This window comes from Rhinopithecus roxellana, chromosome 2, assembly GCF_007565055.1.
Source record: "Rhinopithecus roxellana isolate Shanxi Qingling chromosome 2, ASM756505v1, whole genome shotgun sequence".
Lineage (NCBI taxonomy): Eukaryota > Metazoa > Chordata > Mammalia > Primates > Cercopithecidae > Rhinopithecus > Rhinopithecus roxellana.
In genome coordinates, this window is record NC_044550.1 from 135,438,298 (window position 1) to 135,449,012 (window position 10,715).

At 55.2% G+C, this 10,715-nt stretch overlaps 1 protein-coding gene and 1 pseudogene across 4 annotated transcripts in view; both read left to right on the forward strand.

The window, feature by feature from the left end:
* The window catches only part of GAK (cyclin G associated kinase), an 83,477-nt gene extending 75,599 nt beyond the window's left edge, over positions 1-7,878 (forward strand). For 2 of the 3 annotated variants that reach the window (XM_010375324.2, XM_030920722.1), the window contains 4 exons: positions 5,210-5,434; positions 6,132-6,280; positions 7,087-7,263; positions 7,380-7,878. In XM_010375324.2, coding sequence (XP_010373626.2) covers positions 5,210-5,434; positions 6,132-6,280; positions 7,087-7,263; positions 7,380-7,481 — 653 coding nt within the window. In that variant the 3' untranslated portion in view covers positions 7,482-7,878. The remainder of the gene's footprint in view (positions 1-5,209; positions 5,435-6,131; positions 6,281-7,086; positions 7,264-7,379) is intronic. The other variant, XR_004054248.1, reaches the window with a different exon arrangement.
* On the forward strand, positions 1,444-1,873 carry LOC104671721 (annotated as a pseudogene). Its single transcript, XR_749316.2, has one exon. The product of XR_749316.2 is annotated as a 28S ribosomal protein S21, mitochondrial pseudogene (transcript).
* Positions 7,879-10,715: the final 2,837 nt, after the last annotated feature.

Here is a 10,715-nt window from a genome sequence, read left to right on the forward strand (position 1 = left end):
CCCAAAAAGGAAACCTGCGGACCCACCCGGGCCATTGGAGAATTTCACCGAATGTTGAGAGAACGCCAATTCCACCCTCTTGCAGGAAGCAGGAGAGAGGGAGCACTTTCTAATTGATTTTACGAAGCTCGCGCTATCACCCTGAAACCAAAATCAGACAGAAACAGTACCGAAAAGGGAAACTGGGCCCATATTCCTCATTAATATACACACAGATCCTCAACCAAACTTTAGCAAATAGATTTTATCAGTATATAAAGAGAATTCTACACCAAGATCAAGTAGGATTTATTCCAGGAATACAAGGCTGACTTTTCAGAATTGGTTAACAAAATCTATTTAGGTTGCTGCAAAAGTAATTGTGGTTTTGCCATTGAAAGTGATAGCAAAAGCCGCAATAACTTTTGCACCAACCCAATACCATATTAACCGGCTGAAGAGTCATGTGATCACATCAACAATGCAGAAAAGGCATTTAACAAAATTCAGCACCTTTTTATGATAACACTGTCAGTGAACCAGTAATGAGCAGAACGTCATCAACTTGGTAACAAGCATATATAGAAACCCACAGCCAGGCCAGGCGCAGTGGCTCACACCTGTAACCCCAGTGCTTTGGGAGGCCTATGTGGGAAGATTTCCTCAACCCGGGAGTTTGAAGTCAGCCTAGGCAATATAGTGAGACTCCTGTAAGAATGAGCCAGGTGTGGTGAGCACCTGTGGTCCCAGCTACTCAGCCAGCTGAGGCGGGAGGATCACCGGGATCACTTGAGCCTGGGAGGTCAAGGCTGGACTGGGCTTACTGCATCACTGCACTCCAGTCTGGGCAGCAGAGCAAGACTCTGTCTCAAAAACAAGAAACCTGCAGCCAACATCTTTTTTTTTTTTTTTTTGGAGACAGAGTCTTTCTCTGTTGCCCTGGCCGGAGTGCAGTGGCATAATCTCAGCTCACTGCAACTTCCACCTCCCAGTTTCAAGCAATTCTCCCACCTCAGCCTCCCGAGTAGCTGAGATTACAGGCACGCACCACCACACCCAGCTAATTTTTGTATTTTTAGTAGAGACGGGATTTCACCATGTTAGCCAGGCTGGTCTCAGACTCCTGACCTCAAGTGATACGCCCACCTCAGCCTCCTGAAGTGCTGGAATTACAGGTGTGAGCCACCCTGCCTGGCCAAGCCAATATCATTTTTAACCATCCTCCTAAAATCAGGAACAGGGCAGGAGTGTCTTTTCTCCACTTCTGCTTGTCGGAAGTCACAGCTGCTACCATTTGGCAAGAAAAGGAGGTCAAAGTGACACGTGCTACAAAGAGAAAAATAAAATTGCTCCTGTCTGCAGATGACATGATTGTCTGTGCAGGAACTCTCAAGGAATCTACAAAGATCTTTTAGAACTATGAGTGCAGAGGTACTGAGGACGTCAGGCTCTACAGAGTGAAGGTTTAAATCCAAGGTCGTGGCAAAACATCTGAAGTTCATCGCCAGGACTGTGATGGTACAGGAAGGGAACGTGGAAAGTGCATACAGGATCCTAAACAGAATCCTCACTATGGATGGGCTCATTGAGGACATTAAACGTCGGCGGTATTATGAGAAGCCATGCCGCCGGCAACAGAGGGAAAGCTATGAAAGGTGCCGGCGGATCTACAACATGGAAATGGCTCGCAAGATCAACTTCTTGATGCGAAAGAATCGGGCAGATCCGTGGCAGGGCTGCTGAGGCCTGTGGATGGGACACCCAGTGCGAAACCCTCATCCAGTTTTGTCTCCATCTCTTTTCTTTGTACAATCCCATTTCCTAAACTCAAATCACATGTCTGCAAGAAGGCCTCCAAATATAGAAACAATCCCATTAAAAAAAAAAAAAAAAAGAACTATGAGTGCAGTAAGGTCACAGGATACGAGATCGACACACAAAAATCTGTCATATTTCTGTTTACTTGTAATTATACAAGGAAGCCAACATTTAAAATAGAACCATTTACAATCACCTTTCTTTTTAAGAAAAAAATAAACATTTAGGTATAAATCTGACCAGACATGTCTAGGGCTTGTACCGGGTGGGACTGTAAAACCAACAGTGGCAAAAAAGACCAGAGGAGATGCGAGTGAAGGGACGAACGCTGCCCTCACGGCCTGAGGCTCCTGAGTAAGGTGTCCATTCTCCTGTGCGCATCTGTAGCCTAACACAGTTCCTGCCAATGCCTCAGCAGGGATTTTCCTAGATACAAATGAGTTTATCGTACAGTGTATTTGAAAGACAGATGGACTAGATGCCTGGGATTTTTTTTTTTTTTTTTTGAGACAGAGTCTTGCTCTGTTGCCCAGGCTGGAGTACAGTGGGGCCATCTTGGCTCACTGCAAGCTCCGCCTCCCGGGTTCACACCATTCTCCTGCCTCAGCCTCCTGAGTAGCTGGGACTATAGGCGCCCGCCGCCATGCCTGGCTAATTTTTTGTATTTTTAGTAGAGATGGAGTTTCACCGTGTTAGCCAGGATGGTCTCGATCTCCTGACCTCATGATCCACCCGCCTCGGCCTCCCAAAGTGCTGGGATTACAGGTGTGAGACACCGCGCCTGGCCATGCCTGGAATATTTTTGTAATGGAAAAATGACATGGGAGGAGTCATTCTTCCTGGCTTTGAGGCTTACTCTGAAGCCACAGAAATCAACATTGCGGTGATGGCAGAGAGAGAGATACGTCTGTGGAGAGAAGAGAGGACTCAGAAATAGGCCACACAAGAGAGACCAGCGGAGCCTTGACAGAGGCAGCAAACCCATTCATCAGATGGTGCTGGGCAGCCGTAGGCAAGCCCTTAGCCCACATTGTACAGAACAGCTCATCAGAATCAGCCAGAGATTGAAACGTAAAACTGCAGGGCCTTTATAAAGTAGAAAACCTTTGTGGCCTGGGGCTGGACAGCATTCGTAGACTTACCACCCAAATCACACCCATAAGAGGACAGATGGAGACAACTTCAGAGCTCTGGGCATCTGAGCTACGGACTGGGAGAAGATATTTCCAAACCGCCTATTTGACAAAGGACTCATCTACAGAATATAAAAATACAGTCAAAAACAAACCCGAAAGCAATCCAGTTAGAAAATGGGCAAGAGACAGCCAGGCACAGTGGCTCATGCCTGTAATCCTAGCACTTTGGGGGGCCAAGGTGGCGGATCACAAGGTCAAGAGATCGAGACCATCCTGGCCAACATGGTGAAATCCTGTCTCTACTAAAAATACAAAAATTAGCCGGGCGTGTTGGCAATGCCTGTAATCCCAGCTACTCGGGAGGTTGAGGCAGGAGAATCTCTGGAACCCAGGAGGCAGAGGTTGTGGTAAGCCAAGATTGTACCACTGCACTCTAGCCTGGGTGACAGAGCAAGACTCTGTCTCAAAAAAAAAAAAAAAAAAATGGGCAAGAGACATGAAGACACTTCCAGCACGTCGACATCCAATGGCCAGGAAGCACAGGCCGAGACACCTGGCATCACCGAATGCTGGCGCAGAGGAGGATGGAGCGCGGGGGAGGACGGGGCACAGGGGAGGATGGGGTGCGGGGGAGGATGGGGCGTGGGGGAGGACGAGGACGTGGGGGAGGACGGGGCGCGGGGGAGGACAGGGCGCGGGGGAGGACGGACTGCGTCTCTCGCATTGCCGGGGGACGAGCCGCGTGTCTCGCGTTGCCGGGGGATGAGTCGCCTCTCACGCGTTGCTGGGGATGAACCGCGTGTCTCTCGCGTTGCCAGGGGATGAGCCACTGAAGCGGCAGGGTCACTCTATGTAGAACAGGTGGTCGTTTTTCTACTAAGCTAAACACAGCTTCTGAGCTACGGTGGGACATAGGCATTTATCCCAGAGAAATGGAAACCCATTCACACGAAAGTCCGTAACAGGCGTTCAAAGATGTGTTTGTTGTAGCCAAACAGTGGAATCAGCCCAGGTGTCCTACAGGTGAACGGTTGAATAGGTGGTTCCACACCACGAGATGGCCCTCGGCAAGGAGGGGGAGTGGCGGATGCCCCGGGTCCTGAGTGGCCTGTCCTGAGTGAAGAGGTGCCAGTCTAGAGGCTGCGGCTGTCAGTTCCGTTCTAGAACATAACTAAGAAGACAGCCTGGGTGTGGTGGCTCACACTTACCATCCCAGCCCTGTGGGAGGTGAGGCCAGCGGGTCTCTTGAGCCTAGGAGTTTGAGACCAGCCATAGTGAGACCTTGTCTCCAAAAAAAAAAAGATGACAGAACCATAGTGGAGCATCCAGGCCGTGATTGCTGTGGTGCTGAGAGGGCTCTGCGTGCGGTCAGTGGCGTGGCCCTGCACACAGATAACACAAGTCCGGCTCGCCACGTCTGATGGCCTCTAGGTGGTGCGGCTGCCAGGGCTCAGTGCTTCTCTGAGGTTGTGAGAGACGCCCTCCCTGGGGGATGCTGGGCGCAGGTGCTCAGGGTTTTTACAGCTTCCTGCTATTTTAATTATTCCAAAATAAAAAGTTAAAGGATCAGGCCAGGCGCAGTGGCTCACGCCTGTAATCCCAGCCCTTTGGGAGGCCGAGGCAGGCAGATGACAAGGTCAGGATATCAAGACCATCCTGGCTAACATGGTGAAATCCTGTCTCTACTAAAAATACAAAAGAAATTAGCCAGGGGTGGTGGCGGGCACCTGTAGTCCCAGCTAATCAGGAGGCTGAGGGGGGAGAATGGCGTGAACCTGGGAGGCGGAGCTTGCAGTGAGCCAAGATCGCACCACTGCACTCCAGCCTGGGCGACACAGTGAGACTCATTGCAAAAAAAAGATTAAAGGATCAGCCCTGATTTGATGTTCTCCGAGAGGCAGTGGCCACGGGACAGATGGCTGTGGCCCTCCAGGACGCTGCGGATGTGGGGACACTGCCCCCAGCCCCCGTGGACAAGTCCCGGGTCTGCCTTGGCTCATGGGGGTGGGGGTGCTGCCTTCACAGCTGCCCTGTCCTGGCGTCTGCCCTCCACCCAGAATGTTCCTGTCGCCCCAGTACCTGGCCTGGATGGCCAGTCCCTGGAGACCTTCACACATGTAGGTGGAGCCGGCACCTCTGTCTGGACGGCCTCGGGTGATCAATGTTCTGTTCTGCAAACCTGTGTTTTCCAATAAACGTGGTGCTCTGAGTTCTAGGAACAGTGGTTGCCTGGCACGGACAACCAGATGCCGAGTTTCTGATCTCTGTCTCCACAGGCTCACCAGCTGGATTCCCTCCTGGTGGCTTCATTCCCAAAACGGCCACCACGGCCAAAGGCAGTGGCTCCTGGCAGACAAGTCGGCCGCCAGCCCAGGGCGCCTCATGGCCCCCTCAGGCCAAGCCGCCCCTCAAAGCCTGCACACAGCCAAGGCCTAACTATGCTGCGAACTTCAGTGTGATCGGGGCACGAGAGGAGCGGGGGGTCCGCGCACCCAGCTTTGGTGAGTCCCCCACTCTCTGTTGCTGTGGAGTTTGCAGAGACCGCCCTGAACTGGCTAAAGGTAGAACCTGTGTTTTCTTCAATCGGAGCCCAGTCCTGGGACAGACATGGCCGGACAGACATGGCCGAGCCACTCAGAGAAGGACGCAGTTTCTGATGTGTGTCTGCTGGTCTCTCTCCGGGTCAGGCCTCTGGGTCCCTCTTGTTCCAGTGACACCCACTTGACCTGTTTTTAACAAATGGCCTTTGCAACCCTGTCTTGTTTTCCCTCTTCTTTTCTGTGGAGGCATCAGGATGGTAGCCCTATCCCCGGGGGCAGCAGGTGGAATTGGGCCTGTGTGTCTCTGCAGAAAGTTTCTGTTCTTAGCTGGGCTTCGTGGCTCAAGCCTGTAATCCCAGCACTTTGGGAGGCTGAGATGGGCAGATCGCTTGAGCCCAGGAGTTCAAGACCAGTCTGGGCAACAGTGAGACTTCCTCTCTACAAAAATTGTGAAAATTAGCCGGGCGTGGTGGCGCATGCCTGTGGTCCCAGGTGTTTGGGAGGCTGAGACAAAAGGATCACTTGAGGACTCAGCGATCCTCCCTTGGCCTTGGGAGGCCAAGGCTGCAGAGAGCCGAGATCGTGCCATTGCACTCTGTCCTGGGCGACAGAGTGGAGACCCTGTCGCAAACAAAAAAAAGTTTCTGTTCTTTTCTAGCTCAAAAGCCAAAAGTCTCTGAGAACGACTTTGAAGATCTGTTGTCCAATCAAGGCTTCTCCTCCAGGTCTGACAAGAAGGGGCCAAAGACCATTGCGGAGATGAGGAAGCAGGACCTGGCTAAAGACACAGACCCGCTCAAGCTGAAGGTGGGTGGGCAACTCTTACTGGGAGCCCAGAGGCCTCAACCCAGGGCCCCTGGAGAATCTGCTGTGCCACACGGAGCCAGCGTCTCCAGCCAGGGACCTGTCATTGCCAATGGGCCTGGCAGCCCTCGAGGACAGGGTGGCTTGAGGCCTGGTGGGCAGGGCAGAGTCAGGCCCCAGGCTGTGCTGCTCCCTGTGTGCCCAGGTGACTCAGCGCTGATGGGGGCAGGCATTACAGGAGTGCCCCCGGGGTGTCTGCAGAGACTGTCGAGGGCAGGTATCTCCTGGGGGCTGCTCTGGGTGCTGAGCCTCCCAACCTAGGGCGCTCACTGGGGGGTGAGGGTGCAGCAGTCAGGGTGTGCCTGCGCCGGCCATGAGACATGCCTTGCTGTGTGGCTTGGCCGATGGCCAGCTCTACAGGCCACATGCACCTGTGACCTTGGGGTCCTTTCACAGGCACCAGGGACCTTCCCCTTCTCCCTCTGAGTCTGGGGCCTGGGATGGGCCAAGGGGTTGCACCACCAGAACCAGCGTATGTGTCCCCAGTGAACATCTGGCTGAGACGAGGGTCCCTCTGTCCCAGGCTCTGGCCCCAGGCCCTGGAACACGAAGGCCACCTGGCCCTGTGTTGTCCAGAGTCGGCTCTGTATAGTTGAGGGCGGGGCGTGCAGTGGGACTTAGTCTGTGAGCTGGGCTGAGCCCACCCCGCGTGACCAGGCACTTCCTCAGCGTCATGCCTCAGTTTCCCCAGTGCAGAGGAGGAGGGCAGGCAAGCGCCCAGGGCTCAGCAAGCCCCGTGTCTCCCACAGCTCCTGGACTGGATTGAGGGCAAGGAGCGGAACATCCGGGCCCTGCTGTCCACGCTGCACACAGTGCTGTGGGACGGGGAGAGCCGCTGGACGCCCGTGGGCATGGCCGACCTGGTGGCCCCAGAGCAGGTGAAGAAGCACTACCGCCGCGCGGTGCTGGCCGTGCACCCCGACAAGGTGAGCAGAGCTGTCGGGCAGCTGCTGGAGGCCTTCGGGGGTGGGTCGCGGGGAGATCCTGCCCTGGCCGCCCACGCATGCTTGTAAGAGGCGCTTACACCGCCTGTCACCCACAGGCCGCGGGGCAGCCGTATGAGCAGCACGCCAAGATGATCTTCATGGAGCTGAACGACGCCTGGTCGGAGTTTGAGAACCAGGGCTCCCGGCCCCTCTTCTGAGGCCGCAGTGGTGGTGGCTGCGCACACATCTCCACAGCTTGGGAGCTGTCGTGGGACCTGGGTCCCCACCGTGAGGGCCCCGTGGGCGACGGCAGATGTGGCCGGAGTGGGGCTCTGAGCCCCGGGTCACCGCCTGCCCAGCATTCCAGGCACAGGAAGAGAAAGCATTCCAAAGCCTCTGATTGTTGTTTCCTTTTCCTCCTCACGAAGGAACAGCTGATTCATGCTCCTCCCACAGTTGTCACATCTGTGATTTATTTGGTGTTTCGGGCGTGGCCTCTGGAGCACCAGCACGTGGTGGGCCACGCGGCTGGCGCTCATGGGCCCTGGTGTTTGCACCGCACTTTGTAATCAGTCCCGTGGTTGTCTGTACAGAATTAAACTATTTTCCGATGACGGCTGTCTCCAGTGTGGATCCGCTCGTCCAGGAGCCGTTCACCAGCTGGGGCGCAGGACCGTGCTTCCTCAGCACCTTGCTGTGGCTGGATTGTTGCAGGGCCTGAGTGGAGAGGAGAAGAGGGTCCCGGGGCTGCAAGGGCTCTGGGCAGCTCTTCAGGGGACCATGGAGCCCAGCCAGGGCAAGGCCAATGGTGGGGGCCCCTGCAGTCCCCAGACCCCACCTCCTCCACTTGGTCCTCACCCCTCGGCCCCGGGACTCCTCTCTCCTCTCCACTTGGCCCCTGTCCCGGGCCCTGGACCTGGGAGCAGGGGTGGGCTGCACACTGCCCCTGTGCTAACCCCGCAGGGCCAAGGCGGCATCCGGGCTGTCGGGCTGCTGGAGGACCAGGGGCCCGTGGAAGGAGAAGGTGACCGTGGCCAGCTCCCACCCCACAGCAGACTCGAGGAGGCCCTGAATCACATAGCACTGAACTCGCCGCCAGGCTCTTCCTGTTTTCAGAGAATAACGACTTCACATTTGCTATGCACCCGCCACTATTTTTAGCTCTTTTAAAAAATAATGAGAACCTAAATAGGTGCTGAGATTTTCACATCAAAGTTGTCTGGATTCCGGCTCCGGGTCTGGCCACCCCGACTCAGACGCTCCTGCTCTGGGGGCAGCTCAGGCCACGCTCCCTTTAGGCTCTCCAGCCTCAGCCCTGTGCTGTGCGGCCCCCTCCTCTCCTGCTGCCGCCCACGTCACACCCAAGCTCCAAACTAATCCCCCAGCCCCTGCCCCTCCCTCGCCCCAGATCCTTAACTCTGAAAGCTCGGGTCCCTTCTCCCCACCAACCTCCCATGGCCTGTGGCAAACCCAGCCACCCTGCCTGGACAAGCGAGTGCACCTCCCTCTGGCTGGCCCCACAGCCTTCCTCTGTCAGGGGCCTGAGCCTCCGGTTGTGTGTGGAGAGCAGCGGGTGGCCGGTCTAGGCTGGGCTGAGATTGCGGAGGATGGAGGAGGGTGTGGAGGGCAGCAGGTCACCGGTCCGGGATAGGCTGAGATGGAGTGCATAGAACAGAGGCCAGGACGGTGGAGTCTGGGTTGCAGGACAGGAAAACCCCCATCCAGGCTGACCCAGCTCAGAAGGGAGTCTGTGGCCCACACCTGGCCACGCTACTGCCAGAATTTCTCCTCTTCCAACCGCTCAGCTCAGCATGGAGACACGCAGGTGCACAGGCACGTACAAGCTGCACGCACACGCAGACATGGCTGCACAAGGTCACACACGGTGCAACCCAGACACCCACATGTGAAAAGCCCAGGATGCACCATCTTCCCAGCCGGCCACTGGCCTGAGTCCTGCCCACAGTCACCAAGGCTCCGTCCCATGCACGGGAGCCCTGTCTGCCATCACCAAGCCTGTGGCTATGCTCTGTCCTGCACATGGACACAAGGTCATCTTTGCAGGGTCATGATGCATAGACCATCTGAAGCTCTGAGAGAGACTGCACCTGTGTGACACCCCCTTGTGTGACAGCATCTTCTTGGTGACTTCATGGAGATATAAATGCCAGCAGCCAAGCATCGATGCTCACATCACTGGCCCTAGGGGAAATGCAAGTTGGAGCCACAGCAAGATGCTGCCACACCCATTAGGGCAGCCAGTCAAGAAGACCCACCAAGCCAAGTGTCCCCACGCATGTGGAGAAGCCCACGCCCTACTCAGTCTGGGTGGGAGCTTAAAATGGCACAACCACTTTGGAAAACTGCTTGGCAGTTTCTTCAAAAGCAAAATAGAGGCCAGGTGCAGTGGCTCACGCCTGTAATCCTAACACTTTGGGAGGCCAAAGTAGGTGGATCACCTGAGGTCGGGAGTTGGAGAGCAGCCTGACCAACATGGAGAAACCCCGTCTCTACTAAAAATACAAAATTAGCCGGTCGTAGTGGCGCACACCTGTAGACCCAGCTACTCGGGAGGCTGAGGCAGGAGAATTGCTTGAACCTGGGAGGTGGAGGTTGCAGTGAGCCGAGATCATGCCATTACACTCCAGCCTGGGCAACAAGAGCAAAACTCCGTCTCCAAAAAAAAACAAAATAGAAATTTCGTATGCAATTTAGCAATCTGCTCCTAGGTGTTGACCCAAGAGAAATGAAAGGGCAAGACCACACAGACATGTTCAGGAACAACCCATGATCCACGCACAGGTGGGCATGTGAAGGAGCTGTGTGCATCCACGCACGGGTCCTGCTCAGCATGGAGAGGGGTGAGCTGCTGGTGTGACGGCACCGTGGGTCCTGCTCAGCATGGAGAGGGGTGAGCTGCTGGTGTGATGGCGCCGTGGGTCCTGCTCAGCATGGAGAGGGGTGAGCTGCTGGTGTGACGGCACCGTGGGTCCTGCTCAGCATGGAGAGGGGTGAGCTGCTGGTGTGATGGCAGCACAGGGCATCCCCGAGTGTGTTAGTCCATTCTCACACTGTTATAAACATATATCTGAGACTGGGTGATTTATAAAGAAAAGAGGATTAATAAACTTACAGTTCCACATAGCTGGGGAGGCCTCGGGAAAGTTACAATCATGATAGAAGGCGAAGGGGAAGCAGGCACGTCTTAGCTGGTGGGAGGAGGGAGAGCGAGTGAGTAAAAGGGGAAGGTGCTGCACGCTTCCAAACAAGCACATCTTGTGAGAACTCACTATCCTGAGAACAGCAAGGGGAAGTCCGCCCCAGGATCCAGTCACCCCCCGGCAGGCCCCTCCGCTGACGTGGGGATTACAGTTTGGCAGGAGATTTGGGTGGGGACACAGTTCCAAACCATACCGTCAGAGAAGCAGTGAGCTCAGTAAATGGGATCAGAT